We start from the raw sequence: 23,691 nt of genomic DNA, 5'->3' as shown, positions 1-23,691 counted from the left end.
AATATTTTATATTATTTAAATTCTTAATGTATTAAATATATTGTGAAATTTTAATATAGATGAGACATAGAGTTTAAATGAAATTTTAATCAATATTTTGAAATTTGCTGGATGTGTCCACATGTATCCTTATCTGTAGTAGTAGTTGTCATTCGTCTAAAACCCACGCCAACTTCTCCAGCTGGCGGAATATTTTAATCACATTATTTCCCCCAAATAATTTTAGTTCAAGTTTAAAATGAAGCATAAAAAAGCTTCGGTTGCGTAATGCTTAAACAAAATTAAATAAATTAAATTGATGCCCTTTCTCAACCTCACGGAACATTTAAGAACATTATATCTCCATATATTCTTCTTAAATCATAACGTTGCTACGAAACGAGACCCGACAACTACTTGCAAGTTGCAAGTTCTATTCGTGTTTCATTTGCGAATAAAACAAGGGGATATTGTTTCCATAAATTATTTAATGTAATTTAAAAATATATATGAGACTCGTTAAAAAGAGAAAAGAGAAAGAAAGAATTTTTTTTTTTTTTGTGTGTTGCATAAATTAAATGATCTCATATAATGAGAGAAATGATATTTCCATAAAAAAACCCGATAACATCCCATTCAAAATGGTTATTATGAAATAGAAATTTATAAATGCTTTCCATCCTATCATTTTTATCACTTAAATTTGTAATGTTCATTGTTCTGTACCCTGGAATAGATAATAATAATTCTTTTTTGTTTTCAAACAACGGTGGATCAAATAATAATTAAAATTCTATCATTTTCATTCAAACGTCACTCCCAATGTGAACTTATCAATCTAGCATTTTACTACGTAAGTTACATATAAATAAATAAAATAATCAAATGTAATGTTAACACTGCGGGAATAACTCAAACAGTATTTTTTTTTTTGATAACAAAACAGTATTTTTTTTAATTGTTAAGAATATGAATTGAATTTCGATCTATTATAATATAACATTATTTTATATTTCATTAAATTAAATGATGAGATATCATATTTTTATAATAATCAAAAAGGTTTTTTTTCTTACAGTAAAGATTTTAAACACTTTTTTCTAAAGAAGTAATACTATACTATTCATTGACAGTGTTAAATTTTTAATACTTTGTACCCAACAAAAATTTAATACTGAATAAAGTTTTAGAAAAGATTGTTTTAACTTTTACGTCATGGACTGGTTAGTAGTTATTACTTCCTAGTGACGGACGATAAAAAGTAAGAAGCGTAGCTATGCGATTGTTTGGTTTAGCAAGCAGATATTTCAAAAATCAAATTACGTTTTAGGATTTAATATTTTTCATCGCAGATAATTTTATTGTTTTCATACATAAAATTAACGCGTGAGATTCATATTTTTTTTATATAAATTTCATATATTATTATGTATGTAAAATATAAAATTATTTTCGTAATAAATATTTTTATTATATATAATAAATATTAATTTGGTTGCAGACAAAACAAGTTAGCAACGAGTGATGGGACATCCGTTATTGGTTAGACGACTTTCCCAACTTTTGTGTGTGTGTTTGCCTATATTATTCCTTCCAACTGAGTTATCTCCATTTCTGCTTTGTGTTGCAGCTTCAAGCTAAGAAAGGTTTGAGTTTCTATTTTGTTATTTTAGTTTTTTTAATCATTTGATCATCATAGTGTGTTGTGTTCAACCCAGTTGTTTGTTTCTATCCAGTAACATCTTTTTCTTGTTATTTTTACTATATTTGACCTGTCACTTGCTTTGTTTGTTTCAGTTTGTTTTTCTATATTTCGATCTTGAAACATAGTGAGTTCGACCCAGTTGATTTTTTTTTCCTCTTCTATGATAAACTATTTCGCCGCTTCAGTTTTCCACTGGATTTGAACTGTCCTGTTTATCTGTATTCGGAGCTCCTTTCTCTCTCTTTTTGATTTTGATGAATCCTTTCGTATATTTGGCGTATGGGTATTAGGGATCTGTATGAAATTGTAAAAGTAGTAGACTGAACTTATTCTGTTCGATTTTTTAGTTTTTTGCCATACCCTTTATATTTATTGGTCAAACAAGTGTAAAATAACTTGCTTAGAGGACAAAGAAAGAAATCAACTGAAATTAACGTTGGTTATAAGCTTTGTGTTGAAGATCTTAGCAATAGGATTTCCTTTCTGTCTCGTTGACCAAACCTGAAAAGGGTATATGCTAGCTGGATTTTATTTTATTTTATTTTTAATTATATTTTTTGGTGTTATTATTAAAAATTGCTGTTAGAAGATCTCATTCTAGCTTACTAGGACGCCAAAGATTTTCTCGTTTAGCCTTGATAAGAATATGATGGTAGGAGGAATTAATACCTGCGCAAATAAACAGTCACAGAAAAGAATTTTATATTATCTTCTTTTTATTTATTTCTGTCATAAGTTCTTGTTTAGTGTCTGAACTGTCCATTTCCTTCCATGTTCCATTGTTACTTGCCTTCTGTGTAAAATTAAGACTGTATCTAGCTCAACTTATATTTGGATTACCTTTTCAGACATACTTTCCTTGACCATGGGGCAAAAGCATTTGGCTGTGGCTTTCTGTTTATGGGCTTTATCATGTTCCCTTCTACCTTCTTTCTCCTTTGGAATTGTGAGAATTGGATTGAAGAAGAGACCTTTAGATCTTGAGAGTATTAATGCTGCTAGAAAGGTAAGAGATGATTTAAGATCAGGAAGACCAGTGATGGGTGCACATGATCAATATAATATTGATAAGTCAAAAGGTGAAGATATAGTACCCTTGAAGAATTATTTGGACGCTCAGTACTTTGGTGAGATTGGAATTGGCACACCCCCACAGACCTTTACTGTCATATTTGATACTGGTAGCTCCAACCTTTGGGTTCCATCATCAAAGTGCTACTTCTCGGTGAGTTCAACTTAACTTTTGTGTCTCCACAACTATGTATATATTAGCATATTCTACTGACTAGTTTTCTCTTGCAGCTTGCCTGCTATACCCATAATTGGTACAAGTCAAAGAAATCCAAAACATATACCAAAAATGGTAATGCCAGGTTCTCCTTATTCATGTTATTATAGCGGTACTGTGATAGATGTATGCATTAAATTACACGATTCTTGTACCATATATGTATGCCATTTAATGGAAGTTTAATTACACCTATCAACTGTTGATCAGGAACATCATGTAAAATAAGTTATGGATCTGGATCAATATCTGGTTTCTTCAGTCAAGATAATGTTAAAGTTGGCAATGCTGTTGTCAAGCATCAGGTGAGTACTTGATTTATGAGCTTCCACTTCAACATTGATTGTACAAATTTTTTGCAATACTTACAAAGGTCATTATTGTAAACTGTAGGATTTCATTGAGGCTACTCGAGAAGGAAGTCTTTCCTTTCTGGCAGCAAAGTTTGATGGAATATTTGGGCTTGGATTTCAGGAGATCTCAGTAGCAGAGTCTGTGCCAGTATGGTATGTCTTGACCTATCTTTTGTTGTTTCCTTTGAAACTGATTTCCATGTCAGAGTGAAGTATTGTGAATCTTATCTGTGCCTTTATTTTACTGGTCAATCATAAAATCACAGGTACAATATGGTGGAGCAAGATCTTATCGGTGAAAAGGTGTTCTCTTTTTGGCTCAATGGGGATCCAAAAGCGAAAAAGGGTGGGGAATTAGTCTTTGGTGGTGTTGACCCAAAGCACTTCAAAGGAAAACACAGTTATGTTCCAATTACTAAAAAAGGTTACTGGCAGGTTAGCAAAACAAAATTTAGTTTGATCAGAAATTCCTTTTAAATATGTAATAGTTCACTCCAGAAAAGTTTTAACGTGAAAATTTACTTTTTTCAGATTGAAATGGGAGATTTTTTCATTGGAGGCCTCTCAACAGGTGACTATTGTTTCTCAACAATAAGAAATTTCTCTTTTGGGGATTTACTAAGATATAAGGGAGTGGTTGTGTAGTTGAAACGATTTGGAATATGGTATAAGGAGCAAATCTGCAATGCATTTTTCCCCTCTCTCATACTTCTGTATATTTAAAAGAAATACAATCTATTGAGAAAGTGTGTCTTTACATCATGCGCTTTGATTCCAAATTGCATCAATTCTGAAATATATCAGTGTTATTTTTAGGTGTTTGTGAGGGTGGATGTGCTGCTATTGTGGATTCAGGAACGTCTTTGCTTGCTGGTCCAACTGTATGTGCTCCATAATTATGAAAAAAAATTGCTTATAGATTTTCATTTATAATTTCTGACGACTGTTAATTAATTTCAGTCTGTTGTGGCTGAAATCAACCATGCTATCGGAGCTGAAGGAGTCCTGAGTGTAGAATGTAAGGAAGTCGTTTCTCAATATGGAGAGTTGATATGGGATCTCTTAGTATCAGGGGTATGTTTTCCTACCTTCTCCATGAAGTTTTTGTATTGAACATGATTTGCGGCCCGTGATCTTTTCCCATTTGCATCTCCTCTCTTTGGATCTAAATGAGTTTCATCTTGATCTGCAGGTAAAACCTGCTGACATATGTTCACAAGTTGGTTTATGTCTTGGCAAAAGGGGTGGATCTAAGAGGTTAGGAATGTTTTTATCTTATATATCAATGTCTTACTTTCTTCTTCTATTTTATGCCCTTTTCACCATGTTTGTTTCTTTGCATGTCAATTGGGTAATAATTTGAAGATATTGAATGGATGCTTAATAATTCTTTCAGAGTATAAAGGTCAGAAAGTTAGAAGTATCATTTCCAAGCATAAGCTAATAAGCAAAAAGAAAAAAGAAAAAAGAGAAGTTTTCTTAAAGAATATTTGTCAAGGAACCTCCATTATATTTGTAATTACTAGCTTATTAATTTATTCTTTTGCCAATTGAGAGTATAGGTCTTGATCTACCTTTCCTGCGCTGTAATATTTTGGCTGAAATGGACTCCTAAATTTTCTTTGAATTCTATTACTGTGCAGCACTGGGATTGAGATGGTGACTGAAAAGGAACAGAGAGAGTCATCAGCTAGAGATACTCCTTTGTGTTCTTCTTGTCAGATGCTTGTTCTGTGGATCCAGAATCAACTAAAACAAAAGGCAACAAAGGATAAAGTATTCAACTATGTGAACCAAGTAAGCCCTTTGAATTATCCTGTTCAAGTTGTTGTTTATATTTATACGGTGTAGACATGTAGTGAGTACTTGTTTTGATTCATTTGCAGCTGTGCGAGAGCCTGCCAAGTCCATCTGGAGAATCAGTGATAAGCTGTAATAGTCTTTCTCGGATGCCAAACATTACATTCACTATTGGAGATAAACCTTATGTCCTCACACCAGAGCAGGTTAGGGTTTGAGCTTTAGATGAATAAATTACATTGCATCTTCGGTAGACGACTTTCTCTGAAAAATGTACTGCAAATGTCAAAAGAACATTGGGTGTAAGGAAGTACCTACATAACTTTAGGAATATTTTGACTTCTAGGTCAAAATATGGAATTGGAGTTCAAAGAAAAGCTAACAGTAATAACATTCCAAAAGATGTGGGCACATACTAGAACCGAAGAGCCAATTGAACTACAAGTTATGCTGTTATCAATTATCATCTAGAGACTAAGGCTAACTCTTCAGTTATTTATGTTTTGATTCAAAAAATGCTTTTTGTGCTTTCAGTATATTTTGAGAACTGGAGAAGGCATTACAGAAGTCTGCCTTAGTGGGTTTATTGCTTTTGATATTCCTCCTCCGCGGGGTCCAATCTGGTATATTACCGTTTTAAATTATTTATCAATTTTAAATCATTACACTTGAATGGTACAGAACAATCATGAATGAAGGGAATCACATCCAGTGTTCTAAGCTTTGTCCCTTTTTCTAATGCTACTATCTGCCTGCAGGATTCTTGGCGATATTTTCATGAGGGCATATCACACTGTCTTTGACTACGGAAATCTCCAACTTGGTTTTGCTGAGGCTGCCTAAGTACACTTCTGGAGGAATATCTTTAGGAATATTTTAATAATTTTGTTTGTGTTGTAAATAAGCTGTTGTAACTCTACTATAGCTCAGGTTCACCTTCTGGATTCACAAATGTTATTTATTTATCTATGCAATACACGCAGCATAAGACGTGAAACTATCTACTTGGAATTATTGTATGCTGTTACATGAAAGAACCATTTTCATTGGGGCTAGCCCCTCTTGTGTACCGAAAAAAGAGAGAACCATTTTCATTTCATTCCGTGTTGAGCCTTATACTACACTTTTTTTTACCTTATAAATTAGGATACCCAGTAATGTGCTATAACAATGCGATGGTTGGCTGGTTGCCAATGTATGAGTTGTAATAATCACTATTAATATGGTGTGCCATAAGAACAAAGGGAGAAATAAAAAAAATACGATCTTAAAATGGTTCAAAACAGGTTTAAGATTACCGTGAGGAGCGAAATAGTAGTTGTAAATAACTGCCCGAAAGTTAAATTATTGTCTAAAATATGCTTTACTTTCAGTCTAAAATTTTTCATCCATTCCTATTTTTTTTTTTTTTTTTGAACTTGGTTTCATCATCTGTTCCTTTTAACTGTGAATTTTTTTTGAAATATGAATTTGTACATTTATCATTTCAGACTTCTTTTTACGTTAGAATAGGAAAATCATCAATACTGTTTCAGTTCATTAAACCCTGGCCGAAAAATCTAGATCCATGTTGTCAGTGAGTATTAATGCAAAAGCTCGCTGCCTAATTTTTTAAAAACACACCTTAATTGGGTTTTTTTTTTTTTTTTTTACAAACAAAAATATGTGAAGTAATTAACGAAATAAATATTTTTTTTTTAAGTTACAAATTAAAATATAAAATCTGTTTGATTGTTTTTTTTTTTTTGTACTTAAAATTATTTTATAGAACAATTAATAAAATGAGTATTTTCTATATTATTTTGAAAGTTTAAGTGTCAAAACACAAAACAAAAACAATTAAAATATAATTATATTAATCTTTTTTATTCTTAAAACTGTTTTATAAAATAGTCAATAAAATAGATATATTACATTTTTTAAAAAAAAAATTAAAAATCAAAACACAACAAAAAAAATTAAAAAAATTACAAATAATTTTCACAAAACAGACATTATCAAATAAGTTTTTTATTTATTTTTTTCTCTAAATTTGATTCTAAAAGCTAATTTTAAAATTACTTTTACAAAATATACGTTACAAAACATTTTTTGTTCTGAATTAATCAATTGTTAAAAATAGAATTCAAACGGCCCTATATTCCTGCTACCAGAATGAGTTTCAGCAGAAGCATTTCTAGTTGCCTCTGGCCACCAATGGATTTACATTGTGATTGACAATCAGTAATATGAGCATCATATTAATGGAGGCAAGCATTATCATGTCACTCACGTAAACATAATCCTTATATGCATAATAGCCACACATCGATAAGCAGGTAATATTTTTTTTCCAACAAATAGTTTATACTCATCCAAATCAACATTGACTCCTAAATGTTCTTACCCCCCCACATATAAACTGACCATGGTAATAAATTACCAAATAAAACATCTAATAAACAAAAACCACTCAGAAGATATGGCATCGTGCTGTATTCAGAGCTGCAAGAGTAACGTTCCATTATTCTTCATCGCTATCGTTGCTAAATACAGAGGACACTGAAACATTTTGCTTCTTTGCAACATTTTGCTTCTTGACACCAACCGTGCTCTGCAAGAAATTGGGGAAAAATAGAAAAGGTGTTAGAATGTAACTATTTTTTGCACAAACCTGGACTTCGTAAGAATGCAAAAGCAACACTAAATAGATCCGCATGGTTGAAACTGTTGAGACTTGAATTTAAAAAAAACATAACATCAAGTACTAAATGCTGGAAGTCTAAGAAAGATGTAAGCATTCCCAACTCCCAAGTAACATAATGACAATCCCTAACTTCTTTTCACAACCTTCACATCAGGTGTACAAGTACCTTGGAAGCACTGCTTTTAGAAGAAAACCCAAACTTCAAAGTATTTCGCTGCTCCTGATCTGTAAGTGCAGTAGCAGTTCTAGATTCAGAGGAAACTGGTGCAGATCCAGACTCTTGTTTCAGTTGAAGCTGTTGCTGCTTTTGAGCATCAGCACTACTTGTCATTAAGGAATCCAAAAACCAACATGACATGGGAGGAAAGCAGTCAGAATTACAACATTGATTCCTTCCCAACTCACCCACCAATAGCGCCCCCCTCCCCACAAAAAAATAAAAAAATTACACTACAATTAAAAATAAAAGGTGCATCACTATAAGAGCAAAAGGATACATTTGAGCAAACTTAGCCATTTCTCTCTCTTGGCGCTGCTGTTCTCGCTTTTGCCTATCATCCCGACTACTACTACCATGCATTTCCTTCATTTGTTTGAAACGCTGTATTTAACATCGAGGATTTTACATCAGGACTTAGGAGAAAAATAAAAATTGAGCCAATTCAGGATTTAAGCTGACAAATGCAGAACCAAGTTAATATTAGTTAAATAGTATACCTTTCTGTGATTGTGATCATAAGAGCTCAGGTGCGCTTCAAATTCCATTGCCAATTTGTATTGCTTGTTGCAGAGATCACAATAAAACACCTTTCGAATTTCTTTCACCTCAGTTTGAATTTTTTGCTCACGTTCTGCTACCACCTGAATTTTCATAATGTGCACGAAGCAGGCAGAAGAAGCCACCAGGTAATAAAAACTGCAGGAAATTCTCAAGACCTTCCAAAGTTGATGGTTCCTTATGACATACCAATCCGGTCAAAAGACATGCATATATGCTATATGCTGCCTTCTGCTACTAGGTGCAGGTTTGAGAAAATGTAAACATTAACCTCAATACTACTATGTCATTTTTGCACTAAGAGCAACTACTAAGGAGTTTTAAATCATACCTCCCGCTTCTTCACATGTTCCTCTGTCTCCTCCAACTCAACATCAAGTTTTTTTCGCTGGATATTTTCTTCTGCAGTGAAAAAATCATCTTCTTCTTGTTTGCCGACCCCCAACCTTGGATCTCTAATCCCAGATTTTATTGGCTCAGTAATTCCTGCACACAAGCCAAGAAGGTCAATTTGAAAAACCAAGATAAAGCATTTAAAGTCAAGGACAACACCAAAATCAAATCACTTTCCACAAAAGCATCCCACGTTTAGGAAGATATGAAATTAATACTAAAAGAAAGGAAGAAGAAGATGAACTAATTGCCAAAATGCCCTGTTACAATGAGGTAAGCACAAATACAGTGGTGATTCAATAAATGAAGTAACCAAGCAGTAAACTAGAGAAAAAATACAGCTATTCTAGAAAAAGAAGCTTGTGCTGCTACTTTGCACTTTGCAGAGCATTTACTAGGGCAATTGGAACAAGACAACAAAAAACAACAATAAACTTTGTCATTGCTTACAACAAACTACAAGGTATTGATCTATGGAAGGTGGCAGCCCTAAAGACCAAAAACAGAATGCTTTGAAATCTAAATTTTAAATGTTTATAAGGTATTAATGTCGCATCGATACGTGACTAGGAAGAAAACCTGCCAGCTTATTAGCATCATAATGAGATTGAAGTCATGTTTGGTAGCTTTTCTTTGCTTCTACCCACTCCTTAGAAAAGGAGAAGAGAGGGAAAAAGCAGAAGTAAAACAAGGCAGGTTGTAAAACCACTAAGGAGGAGGTACAAAAGAGGGGTGCAAGAAGGAGATAATCAAGAGGAGCCAGTGACAACTCATGCAGCATACCAGAAGCTAAAACAATGGCTAAATGCATTATGTTGGTGTTCATTGAAGAGAGAAACAAATTGATGAAAATTGAAGAAAGTGATAATACAGTACAAACCTTGTTCATCCTTCCCAAGACCCTTTCCTTTCCATCCCATCTTTTGGAGAAGCTTAAAGCCAATATTAGATGATGTTAACTGTGTGTCCAGAGATGCTTGCTCTACATTGTCCAGATCAACATTTTCTGTTGGCCTGTGGCGGATTGGCAAACGAAAATCCTCTGACAAATCCTCAGTACGGGAGTCCTGATATGCCTGAAAAAGCAATTCATCTAAATACATAGGAAATCACAATAATAATTGTACATCCACAATGTCTTACATACATCATCATCTTACCAGTATAAAAAAGCTAAACTTTTAAAGACTTCAACTAGTATAAGAGGAACTCCACTTTAAGTACAAAAAACATATATCTATTACCTGTTCCTTTTTAAGTTGCCTCTTGTCACGCCCTCCAGTTTCCTGCTTACCATTGGTCCATCGATAGTCCATTCTGTATCTAACCAAGTCATAAGAGGCACACACAAGATGTCAACATATATTCATCAGGAAGTGGATACTTTACTAATTCGATTCAGGTGCTTCAAAAAAGGGGACAAAAAAACCAAGTGAAGGTGCATACAACATAAACACAACACTGATTGATACATATAGGATCAGCCGTGATGATAAACTATTCCATAGTAATCTGATAACACAAGTTAATCAAATTTGCCAAAGGGATAACACAAGTAATCTGATAACACAAGTTAATCTGATAACACAACTTACATAGAATTCAATTAACTAACCTACCCACTTCGAAAAGACATGATTTTTTTTACAAACCTTTTGAAATTTAACCAAGACCCAACAAAGAAATCCTTAAGGGAAAAAATTGAATCAGATTCAGAAAACCCTAGCTTAAACAGTCTACGGTTAAAACAAGGATTAGGGAATAATTATAGTCTGAGAAAGTAAAAAAACCTTGATGATAATAAAAGGAGCTTGATTTCTGGGAAAACAACGCAGCTTAGATCTCGTCCCTGTTAGATTTCAACGCATGGTCTTCGCCGTGAGATATTGAGATGTGATGAGGGAATAACTAACAGGATCTGAAAGAAAGAAGAAATAATAATAATTTTATAATAAAAAGAAAATAATATAGAAAGATGGGGATAAAATTGATAGGATTGGTTCGATTCAATTTTGGTTGATGTATTTGGGTCTTAAAATCCTTTTTCTTGTTTGGGCCAACGGTTTTCCCTAAAACAAAATTACAAAAAATGGATCATGTTCTGTGCAGAAAAACAAGAAGCCCATATAAATTTTGCTATGCTGAAGAATTAAGAAGCCCATATAAATTTTGCTGCGAATATTCTATAAAAATTGAAGAGTTTATTTGGATTTAGATCCATGTGAAAACAAAAAATAACATGGTAATGTGGAAAATCATAAGATTCATAACCATACAAAGGTGTGGATCAATGGTAATAAATGAAAAGAGAAAAAAATATTATAATAAATATTTACAAAGTCATAACCGTTGATTTGCCTTGTGATCTTCTTACATGATATTTTTTTTATATGAGATGATCCATTTTCAGTTTTTTTACATCCAGTGTTGTTGTAAAAAAAATGCATTTATATTTAATAGAATGGTGTTAAATCATTTAATAAATTTGTCTACGTTACAATTATGCAAAATATCAAACGTATTAAATGATATGATAGCACATAATTAAATATAAATGTTATTTCCAAAAAAAAATATAAATGTTAAGATTTTTACATTGACAGACGACACTATACTAAAATTAAATTAAAACATTCATCAAAATCATTTTTTCCTAATTAGAGAAGAGTTTTTCACTCAATTTCAAATTCTGAATCACTGTATAATTATCTATCAAATTTTTTAATATAACAACTGCTTAAAAAATCAAATTCTCTAACAATGTAATAATATATAATTAAATGATAATATAATTTTTTTTCACATCAATCATTGATCAAAATCATATTCATTTATCATAATTGTTTCAGAATTATGCAAAACTTGCGCAATATCCTTGATTTACCGTTAATCTCAGATATTTTGGGAGCATACGTTAAAACTTGTAATGGTGATTTTTGTGAATTTGGGATATATAAGCGTGAACCTTTCTTTCTCCTGTAGTCGTAGCTGGCAGCCACCGGTTTAAAGCCACTGAGTACTTTGTACGGTTGAAGAGAATAGCGTAGCAGAAATGGAGAATCAACTTTGTTTAGAAGCACCTAGAGGCTAGAGTTCACTCACTCACTTTCTCACTCTCCTTTTGTTTTAAAAAATATCAGAAACACGTAAACCTCACACTCCTGTGTTGCGCATGAACCAAATCAACAAAGCTACTTTTTGACTACCTTTCTTCAATCTTCACCTACTTAATGGGTAATTATTACTATTATTCTTAACACTAAAGATATTGTTCTTCTGGCATATTATTAACCTAAGCAAGTAACTCACTTAAAAATTCGTTTGATGATGTTGATGTATGAGTTGTTTTTATTTCCAACTATATATTAATTATTTAACAATTACATATTATCTATACGCTCTCATATATATCTGGCTATGGGATTGTGCTTCTCAGCTTATAATTAAAACTAATGTCTAGTGAATCTTCCACTTTGTCACATCAATCTGGACCTTACAGAAATTGACGGTTTTGTTAAAGCTAGTATGATCACAAAACTATTTGCTTTGGTGAATCTAGTTAATAATAAAAGTGACATTTTCAATAGCTGTCAATCAATGCTCAATTAATTGGTAAATTACAGAAGAGAGAAAAGTATCATCAAACGGGGAATTAAGCCAACAATTAACCCTATGATTGACTGAAACCAGCGGACCACAGAAAATGTGCCTTTTTCCCGAAAGTTGGTACAATGTTTACTGTTCCATGTCAGTTTTTTTGAACCATTAATATTGGTCATAGCAATGATTTGAATCGGATTCTCCACCCATGTCATGTCTCAGTTTAACAAAAAGGTTGATTAGTACTATAAATTGAGACACCTACCCTGCAAGATGTAACCCAAGATAACAATTAACAACTTCTTCAATTTCCTTCGAAGAATTCTTATCAACCAAAGAGAGTTACTAGTGTCTTTCATATTCATAACCAAGAGCTATGGGTGGTGGCAACAACAGGCAAAGGAAATCTTCCTCTTTCTTATCTGTTTTCAACATTTTCAAATCTAACAAGAAGAATAGAGGGGGAGGTGATTATTACAACCCTTATGAAGAAGGGCCAAAGCCAGTGACCAAAGTATGGCCTAGTGACGAGGACAAAGGTAGCTGGGGTGTAGCTGATCCTGTCATTGACATGAGAGCCACAGCTTATATTGCTGCTCAATACAAGAAGCGAGTTTCTGACTCTGAAATTCACTGTCAAGCTCAACCCCAGCACTAGAATTTTTTATTCTTTATTTTTTATTATTTTTTGTTGTTTCTCTATAATCTTCATAGATTATAATTTGTGAACCCCAATAAATAATGTTTAATGGAATAACTCTTTAATTTCATAGTTTGTATTGGTTGTTGATGTATCTAGTGCAGCATCTAGTCTTTAAAAGTATCAATATTTCTTCCAATACAAAGAACATGGCAGAGTAATTAGAAAAAATATTCATTGCTAAGTTACTCTTTTTACTCCGAGACTTAAATAAAGAGAATCAGTGAGATAAGGTGCTTCAACGTTTTCATGACTAAGCGTGATTTTGTTTATCCCTTTTGCAAGCAAGGTACAGGTTGAAACATTTGTGACAGCAGTTTGGTAGTTAATGAACAACTCTGCATTGGTGCGTAAAAGTTCTGCCGCTAGTTTTGAATGTAATAGGGTGGAATGGTTCATAGTATTAGTTTAAAAAAGACGTGGAATGATTAAGGTTAAAATATTACTTTATTTTGGAGTTTTGGAGAGGAATTTTTTTTTTTTTTTTTTTTTTTAGAAGTTACAATAATAATTGATAGAGTAATTTTGTTAATGCTCATAATTTTGTTAAATGAAAAAGTTGTTTCTCTTGCTTCAGCTTTGCTGGATTAATATTAATCACTCATATTAAACATCTAGTCCGAAAATCTTACCAGATGATTGGAAGTGAAATCGAATAATTTTTTTTTTCTAAGCGCAGTGAGTTGATATCACTGGAGAATTTTGTTTGTTTAATTTTACTATTTGCTTTAAGGCAGTTTTTGTTTTAACATTGGACAAGATGCTTTGTTTTTATTTATTTATTTTGACTTTTTATTGTCTCATATTCAACAAAGATAATAAGAAGGGTTGTTTAACGGATAATTTCTTTGGTCGGTAATTCGCATGCTTCGGTAAGCTCTTGTTCAAAACGGCTAAAGAGAAAACAAAAAGAGAAGGTTAGAGTTAGAGTGCCCATGGTTAGAATTCCGAGAAGTATTACCACATAATTTTTTGGAGGTGTTTGATATGGATAATCTGATAGGAATGTTGAAAAGTGGGGTAGCTGAAATATGTTAACCATGTTTGGTATATCTTTAAGTTAGAAAATACCGGTACATTATTTTTGCCATACATTTCGTTTTGAACTGGGCAATGGAAAAAAAATTTGTTGTTTCAATTGTGGTATTTTTTTAATCCAACCAATAGAGAAACGAAATTCACGATTTATGGACAATATTTTAACATTTGCTGACTGTATTTCAATATTTTAACATTATATATATGGGTCATTTCATACCTTCGTAACACATTTCTATCAATATTTTATTATCAACCAAACATAGCATTAGTAAAAATAATTCAATTTTTTCGATAAATTTTGTACCTACCAAACACCATTTTTGTAACTTACCGGACAAATTTCGAGAATTTTTTACCTCCATAAAGAAAAAATTTCTCTCATACCAAATATCCCATTAAAGGTAAAAATGGAATAACGAAATTTATTTCCATTAGAAAATATAGAAAAATATGTCATTCTAAATAGTGGTGTAAATAGATTAGGTTAGATTAGCCTTTGACTTAAATAGTCTAAACTTGTGTAAAATATCTTAGACCTGTTAGCTTATATACGCATAAATTATAAGTCTGACTTTACCTATAATTAAAAAACAAAAGTCTTGGCCTAGGCCTTTTGACCTATTTAAGCCTATTAAATATTCAATAATTAAAATAATATTACTTTATTATTAAAAAATATTAAAATAATAATTTTATTTAAAATAAATAATATGATATAGGTCGGCCTGTAGACTTATAGGATTGATATATAAAAAGTTCTATGGTTTACTTTTTAAATAATTTTTTTTTTAAGCCTAAGTCTACTACTCTATTTGACTATATGTAAATGGTCAAGTTTGGTTTGATATAGGCTAAATTATAAACTCATATAGGCTGACCTAGCTCATTTACACCTTTAATTCTAAACTCTCAAATTAAAAAATGCAAAAAAATAAAATAAAGTGGTACTTAATATTCCAGCCCATTATTTAAATATTCCTCAGCGACAGATTTAATTAGCTTCCATTCATCAAAACATAGCCTTAAAAAGAGTTCTTAGATGGCTGTTTGTTTGGTGAGGAGAGTAATATTGGCGAAGACTGGAGAATTAAGTGAATGCCAGCTCTTTGAATACTATAGATTCCACGAAGTGAGTTTGTGGTTTCTTTAAGGAGCAAATAATACCATACGTTGTACATGCATGTTTCTTATCAACTTCTTTTTTATGATTTGAGTTTCCAAAGAGTCCTTTTGCTCTCCCTTCTTTTTGGCCATCCCTTTATTCCTTCCTTAATAGTTACAGCACCACACCATCTTTTTTCCCTTTGTTTTTTTTTTCCAAAGAAAGAACTTGGAAGCATGCATGAATTGTTTTGACCTTTAGCTATTTATCAGCAGCAGCTTAAAATATTATCTAAATTAAGTTTAAAAATCAATTAAGACAAATTTAAAATTTAGGTAAAAAAAAAAAAAAGTTTGATGCTTTATGTATTTTTTTCTCTTTTAGAAACGTCTTGATCGGCTTGGTACAAGAATTGATTCATGTGGGAAAAAAGTATTGGCAGCACACAGAATTCTGTGCATAAAGTGACAAGCTCGAACGTGAATCTTCAGGTGCTAAGGAAGTACAAAAGCAGAGCCCAGCATTATTGACAGTACCCACTCCACCACAAAAATCTTCTTTGGGTCAAGTTTTAGACTAGCGGACAATAGCAAATGTGCTTTTGCAAAAGTTGGTACCTTCAAACTGTTTTTGTTACCTGTATTACGAAACTTGTGCTCACCTCACCAACCTATATAAAAGCTAGTTTAAAGAATGCGAGCGTTTAAGATTTTACAAACATTATATTAATTGTTTATACAATTAATATGAAACTCGTAATATTATTATCTTCTTTGAGGGTTGATATCTATAATTGCTTTTACCCTATGGACACTGATTTGTTGATAACCATTTCTCTTTTGTTAATTTCATTCACTTATTATTATTCAGTACAATATCTCTTCACGAGATATAATATCTTTACAGATAAATTTTTACATAGTCTTAACTCTTTATAAAATTATCAATATTACGAACTTAAGCTAAACTAAAAAGTAAGAGTACTTAAAACCTTATAAACCTCGTATTAATTATCTATGCAATTAATTAACGTGAGACTTGTAACACGCTATCACGTCACCATGATTTGAGCCTTTTATTAGATTCTTCACTTTTCACTATTCAGGCAAAAAAAAAAAAAATCAACTTCTATAAATTGAGATCCTAACTTGTCATTGCAACATTGTTATTAAAGAAAAAAGAGCTAGTGTTGTCATTAGCCAGGAAGAGTAGTACTTATGGGAGGAAACAATAGGCAGAGGAAGTCTTCATTAAGTTTCTTATTTGTTGTTTTCAACCTTTTTAAATCAAAGAAGGGCAAAGGAGGGAGAGGTTATGGGTGTGAGACCGAGCGTCAAGGGCGGCGCTATACCGATGAAGACAGTGGTCCTTGGGGTGTAGCTGAGCCCGGTATTGACATGAAAGCTGGTGCTTTCATTGCTCACCATAAGAAACGTGTTTCCGACGATCCGGCTGCTGGCACCGCTTGATATGAAACCACGCAAGTATATATAACTATATTTGTTTATTATATTTCTCTGGATTTATTATTATGTATACAATAAGGGTTTAATGTGTTTGTAAATTATCTCATATATAAATATAAAAGTGTGTGAGATTTATATTTTATTTTTCTCTCTTTTCACATTATCTCATATGAACCTCACACATTTTTATATATATAAGAGATAATTTTTTCTTCTACGACACGAGAAACATCAAACCAATAAAATAATGCTACTAACTTGTAGTTGCATAATAATATAATATAAATATTGGTATTAGTGTACAATTTTTTTATTTTTTTATTTTTGTCTCATATTGATCCCGCAGTATATTGCTTAGTCTTTCTACATCGTATTCTTCAAATATATACGCTTTCAGTGCTGCTTTCGAACTCTAGCCTCCTTCAAAAGGATAGACTATCTTTCGCATAATTTGCAGCGCAACATTGTTATTATTACCTTGATCTCATTGTGTTGCAAGAAAAACGAATATCAACATAGATAGGTTTATTGGGTCAAGTTGCTTCAGCGATTGCTCAAAGTAATATAATATTTCCGTATTAATACTGTTGGGTTTACTCTTTTACTAAAGCCCAAATGGGTTATTAGTATGAGAAGAGTCCAAGGAACCTAGAGCCCAATGAGTTAGGATTTCTTGGAACCCATATAAATAGTACCTCTTAAGTCATCAGCCTCCAAGGTCCTTTTTGTGAGAAAGAGACAAGCTCAGAATCTAATCAGTGCCCACACACTTCCCCTTCCTCCTCGAGAGATAGTTTGGAAGATCTACCACAGTCCAGCTTCAAGGAGGTGAGCTGTTCGTGAAGAGGAATCCTACAAGGGAAGATTCTACACGAGACTTGCGCACCGAGAGGTAATTGTGAAACAAGGATGATTCGGTAAGCATACCAATGTACTAGGTTCTAAACCGCTTCCGCATAAATCCAAGATTTCCTACAATTGGTATCAGAGCCTTGGCTGTACATTGGTATGTGAATCTAGTTTCACTATTCATGTAATTAGTTTTGCTTATTGAAATGTGGTACCTAGGGTTCTAGGATTATGGTATGAATCTAGCATGCGTATTTTATAATTCATTTTCATAAAAGTTTAAATTTTAATCGGTAAAAATGCTTTAATCCATGGTTAGGGTCTCTCGTATATTTCTCGATTTGTAACAAGGAGGCTAATCCCATATGATTAGGTTTACTCCTTGCTGTTTTTGTTTATTTTTGGAATTTCTGTGTATTTTTTCAATATTTTGTAAAAGTTCAAGATCGAGAAATCGCGAGGAAGATGCACAGTCAGCACTGTCGGAGACTTTTCGAGGACTTACCGATCTCGGAATGGGGCGATCTATATATGGTTGGAAAGAGGACGGAAAGAAGAACGCAAAGGTGGGTGGATCGCTGCCATCAGAGCCTCCACGCTCCTCCACGCGCCTCCACAAGCGGCGGCGAGTGGCCGCCACTCTCCGGCAAAGAATGGAAGAGTGAGGGAGCGTCTGGCCACCTTTTTGGGTGGTTCCGGCGGCGGTGCACTAGTCTCTATCTGGCGGTCCTTCCCCTGGAGTTTCGGCCTGAGTTGAGTTCGGGTGACGGCGCGGCAGGCCTGACGGCTAGGGTTCCTCTTTCGCGTCCTAGGGTTTCTCGCCAAAGGATTGGGTCTTTGGGCTTTTGGGCCCATGGAAACCCTAAAGGGGCTTGAGACAGATACTATGGGCTAGGCGAAAGTCGAATTCCAAAGTTGTATTATTTAATTTAATTTAATTTAATTTTCTTTAAAATAGGAAGGTCATGGATTAAAGTAATTATGATTTATTATTTAATTCTTTTATTGATTGGTATAAATTATATGATTGATAACATGCTTTATTGCGATAACATGCCATATAGAATAAGTGGTGCCATATTGTTGCATAACTTGTATGATTGCATGAGCATAATAGCTATTATGTCTTCAGCGACTAGTATAATAGTTATTATGGGATTATTTTGATTTTAAATTATCCTAAGAAGTTAATTAATAATTATTATGATTTTTATTAAAAATCTAGATTAATAATTGAATTAATTAATTTTGGATAATTAACATCAAGACAAATAATCGTTATGGAAATTATTTTGATTTCAAATTATCCTCATAAATGATAATTATTATGATTGTTGCAATCTAGATTAATAATTAAGTCAGCTATTTGGATGATTTAAATCTAGAAAAATAATTAGAGAAAATTTTCTAAGAGAATTCTTTTATTTTGCGAGTAATTTGTGGGTTTTTCTGAAATGGTTATGGAATAACACACGCTGCATACAACATTCATGTTTCATGATTGTTTGGAGCACACGCTGACGTAAAGTGACCGGATTTCAGGACCTTAATGCTTTCAAAATTATGTTAAGCTTAGTGCACGTTTATCGGCGCTCTTACTTATATAGTTTTTGAAATCGAACAAAGGATACTCTCAATTAAATAATTCTTGGAAATTAGAAAATGTTGCTTATGTTGAATGGAAGGAGATTTAAATTAAGAAATTAATTTAACCTTCAAGCGCATTATAAGGACCATTAATAAAATAATCATGTGAAGTCTCATCGAATAAGCATGATTGGATTTTATTAGATTGGACTTAAATATCTATGGGAGGAGATTTGAATTAAGAAATTAATTTAACCTCCAGGTGCATTGTGGGCCTATCAATAAAATAATCATGTGAGGCCCCAACGGATAAGCATGATTGGATTTTATTGGGTCTTAATAATTTCAAAATTTTAATAAAGTATTGTACGGTCCATCGTCGATAATACTAAGTTATTAAAGATAATTTTGAAATTAAACAATGAATTCGACTGGGCTTATGAAAATTCTCAAACAAAAATGTTGAATGGGTGAAGGTTTTAAAAATTAATTAATTTTAAAAACCTGCGGGCTCCATTTGTGGGTTTATTAGTGAAATGGTTATCGCTGAAGCCCCATCGGATAAGGATAATCAGATTTTACTAGATTAAATCTTAATAGTTTCAAAATTTTAGTAAAGTATTGTACGGCCATCGTCGGCAATGCTTAGATACTAAGGATAATTTTGAAATTAAACAATGGTTAATTACATTCAACTTTGGTAAAATTGTTAACCCTCCCATCGAGGCTCTGGCAATGGCACTGAAGGCCCAAATAACAATTTTGGTTTTTACAAGTGACTTGCCCATCGTAAGCCTTGTAAAGATAAACTGAAGGATTGTTAACAATAAACAAGAGTAGTTATGAGAATCTACTCGCACTTCGTTTGTTTATTGCATTATTTGTTTGTAATATTGTGCTTTATATGTTTTTCAGAAAATATCTTAGAAATGATTTTGAGTCAAAAACCTCTAGATGGTACCAACTATGAATAAGTGAAAAGCAAATTTTTGATATTGTTCTAAAACATGGAAGCTAAATTTTGTTCTGACAATGCGAGGGCCATAGCAACCTGCAGAGAATGCGTCTAAGGAAACTAAGATGCATTTCTCAGATTAGGAAAGGGCAGATATGGTAGTTCGCTGCTATATTATTGTCAGTCTTTCCAAATACTTGCAGAAGCAAGTGTACATGATTAAGAGTGGAGTAGAAATGCTTCAGACTCTTAATGACATGTTTGCTGAGTCTAGCAGCTCTGCTAGACAGAATGCAGTCGATGCAGATTTTGCTAAGAGTCTTGTTAAATCCAAAGGAAAACCCAAGGGTGGTAACAAGAACAAAATGACTTGTTTATCAGTTGTCAAACCAGTTTCTATGAAGAAGCCGCAAGGCAAGTTCTTCAAGTGCAGACTTAAGAGATACTGAAAGAAAAATTGCTCAGAGGTGATGAAAAGAACCTGACATGGGCATATCAAGGCCTGATCAGTGAATGAATTGTTGATTCAGGAATCACTGATTATGTTTGTTACTCTTTGTAGTAGTTCAAACATGGCATACCTGTCAGCAATGGACATAGATATTTTAAGCTTGAAAATGAGAACTTGTGTCTGCATTTGCAGTAGGACAAGTTATTTATAAGACTATGGTTTTGGGTGATTGTTTATTTGTTTCAGATTTCAAGAGGAATTCAATTTTTGTTAGTTGTTTTGGTTAAAACATGGTTTGGCAATGCAATTGATTCCTCAGTTACATTTCGAAGTTCATCTTCGTCTTGTTTTGTTCTGGTACATTATTTAAATAGTCTTTATTACCTATGTCCTATACCCTCTTAAATTTGTTATGTTGAATGGAAAAGGTGATGAACAAGAACATTCACCAAAGAAATAAAAGTTTCAAATGAAACATAACTTTGGCCTTTGTGATTGAGTCACATTATCTCAAGTAGGAAACATGTTTTAGTTAAAAGAGGGACTGAAAGTTCAAGAATCTTTTAACTAACAGCTACATGTTAGTCCTATTTGGAAGGTAAAATGGCCAAGCAATCCTACAAGGGCCAAAAAGGTTTGCGCAACTATTCAACTGGAACTGGTACATACTAATGTATGTGGACCAATTAGCGTTCAGACCAGAAGAGGTGATGAGTACTTCATTATATGAATGTTTACTCTGGATTTGGACAGATGAACCAAGTGCGTCGTAAGTCTAAAGTTTTTGGAAATTTCCAAGAGGTTTAGTCTGAGGCAGAAAAGCATGTAGGTGTTCAAATCAAAAACACTTTGGTCTGACTAAAGTGTTGGCTGCTTATCTGGTAAGTTCAGGTCTTACTTGATTTAAGAGGGGATAATTTTTGTAACTGTCAACTCTAAGAACGTGTTAGTTGAATGAAGTTGCAGTATGCAAAAATCAAACATTTCTGGACTTGGTGAAGATCATGTTCAGTTATTCATCTTTGTCAATGTTGTTCAAGGGAGATGCCTAAGAGAAGGAAATGTACCTTCTTAACTTGGTTCCGTCAAAGTTTGTTGTAAAGACACCTAAAGAATTATGGAAAGGGTGCAAGCCCAGATCAAACCATATTCGGATTTAGGGTACTACGACACACGTCCTACAACAGCAGTCAAATGAGATGGAATCTTGTATGGAAGAGTGCATATCTTTTGGCTACCCTAAGAGAACTAGGGATGATTTCTTATTTACTCTTAAGGACAAGATAATCTAAGTGAGCTCTCACATGATTTTCTTAAAGGAGGACTAGATAAGAAATTATAAGCTCTTAAGTTAGGTTATTCTTGATGAGATTTATCTCAGATCAAGAATTTTCAGAATCTGTAGAAGCTTCATCCACTGTTCCCTTGATTGTTCAAGAGGGGATAGATATATCTCTAAGTGAACAAACAAGAGAACCATGATTGGAAATTCAACATGATAATATATAAGTGAAACTAGTAGAAATATTAGTATCACATATAAAGGAACAATATCAAGGATAAGCGGATCCTCAAGAAATTGAAGATCCACCATTTGACCCACTCTTTATGTTACCTATAAATACACAAGTTCTAGTGCAGTACATTCGTAGTGGGAGAGAACCTTGTTAACTCTCAAGTTGTTTCTTGTTGAGTGACATTGATCCTACTAGTTACGATAATGCACTAGAAAATGTTGATGATCAAGTGTTGCTCAAGCTATGAACAATGAGATGAAATACTTGTACTTCAACTCCGTTCGGTCCTAGTAAAAACACCAAGAGGGGTAAAACCAACAAGGTGCATATGGACATAAAAGGCAAAGAGAGGATGGACAGGAAGGTGAAAAACTTCAAAGCTAGCTTGGAGGCATTTTTTGCCAGACGCCATGCTTGAGTCTATCCAGATTGTCTTGGTTGCTATAAGTCTCAATTATGAGATTTAATTTTGGGAGTTGGATGTCAGGATATCTGCATACTACAACCAAAAATGGTTTATAGCAAATGGGTAGAAACACACGGTATGCAAGTTGTGAAAGTCTATTTCATAGACTTAAGCAAGCATCCAGGTCTTGAAACATCAGTTTTGATCAGGTTATCAAAATTTTGATTTTGAGAGAACCTTGATGAATGATGTGTATTTGTATGTAAAGGATACAACTGAAGACAATAGCTTTTCTGGTACTTTATGTAGATGATATGCTCCTTATTAGAAACAATGTGGAGGTAATATCAAGCATAAAGAGTTGGCTAAGTTAGTGTTTTGGTATGCAAGTACTGGGGAAGCCAATTATATTCTTGGTATAAAACTCTTATGAGGCCGGAAGAATAAGTTGTTGGCATCACCTCAGGCTACTTATATTGACAAAACTCTTGCCAAAATTCAACATGAGAATTCTAATAGAAGAATTATAATTCTCAGACGTGGAATTCATCTTCCTAAGGAGTAACCAAAGACTTCTAAGAAGAAAGAATGCATGAGTAGGATATCTTATGCTTTGGCAAAGGTAGACTCATGCATATCATGTTGGGCATTAAACCAGACATCTGTCACGCAGTGGGAGTAGTGAGATAGTACCATTTTGAACCTAGAGGAATACTAGATTATTGTTAAGCATGTACTCAAGTATCTTTGGAGAACGAGAGATTATATGCTGGTATATTCTAGTGGGAGTCTTGAAAAGCTGAGTTTTCAAAAATTCAGTTATTTCAAGTGGATGTTGACTCAAGAAAATCAACCTCGAGCTATGAGTTTTTCACTAAACTCAGATAGCATTAGAGGTGGATCTTGCAGACCCAGTTACTAAGAGTTTGCCTGAACTTGTGTTCGAGATGCATGTTACTTCTTTGGGTCTTAGGAGGATCCCAGACTTGCATTAAGCAAGTGGGAGTTATTGGTTTTATTGTGCTCTTGGAATAA

At 33.2% G+C, this 23,691-nt stretch overlaps 2 protein-coding genes across 2 annotated transcripts; one reads left to right on the top strand and one right to left on the bottom strand.

Moving 5' to 3' along the window:
- Positions 1-1,504: 1,504 nt before the first annotated feature.
- LOC133309520 (aspartic proteinase-like) lies at positions 1,505-6,207 on the top strand. The gene is made up of 14 exons (XM_061510305.1): positions 1,505-1,625; positions 2,533-2,909; positions 2,987-3,047; positions 3,183-3,277; positions 3,366-3,478; positions 3,592-3,760; positions 3,857-3,896; positions 4,142-4,206; positions 4,286-4,399; positions 4,518-4,582; positions 4,969-5,122; positions 5,212-5,331; positions 5,660-5,748; positions 5,884-6,207. The coding sequence occupies exons 2-14, from the start codon at positions 2,550-2,552 to the stop codon at positions 5,966-5,968; spliced, it is 1,530 nt and encodes a 509-aa protein (XP_061366289.1). The 5' UTR covers positions 1,505-1,625; positions 2,533-2,549; the 3' UTR covers positions 5,969-6,207.
- Positions 6,208-7,350: 1,143 nt separating this feature from the next.
- On the bottom strand, positions 7,351-10,944 carry LOC133309463 (uncharacterized). The gene is made up of 8 exons (XM_061510245.1): positions 10,773-10,944; positions 10,227-10,305; positions 9,863-10,058; positions 8,921-9,075; positions 8,529-8,672; positions 8,309-8,412; positions 7,978-8,131; positions 7,351-7,718 (listed from the first exon to the last, which is right to left on the bottom strand). The coding sequence occupies exons 2-8, from the start codon at positions 10,296-10,298 to the stop codon at positions 7,629-7,631; spliced, it is 915 nt and encodes a 304-aa protein (XP_061366229.1). The 5' UTR covers positions 10,299-10,305; positions 10,773-10,944; the 3' UTR covers positions 7,351-7,628.
- Between the last annotated feature and the right edge of the window lie 12,747 nt (positions 10,945-23,691).

This window comes from Gastrolobium bilobum, unplaced genomic scaffold, assembly GCF_033153095.1.
Source record: "Gastrolobium bilobum isolate Gb01-03AN ecotype WA unplaced genomic scaffold, APGP_CSIRO_Gbil_v1 utg2122, whole genome shotgun sequence".
NCBI classification, from domain to species: domain Eukaryota; kingdom Viridiplantae; phylum Streptophyta; class Magnoliopsida; order Fabales; family Fabaceae; genus Gastrolobium; species Gastrolobium bilobum.
Note: the sequence above shows the minus strand (reverse complement) of the source record. Positions and strands in the feature narration are given on the sequence as shown.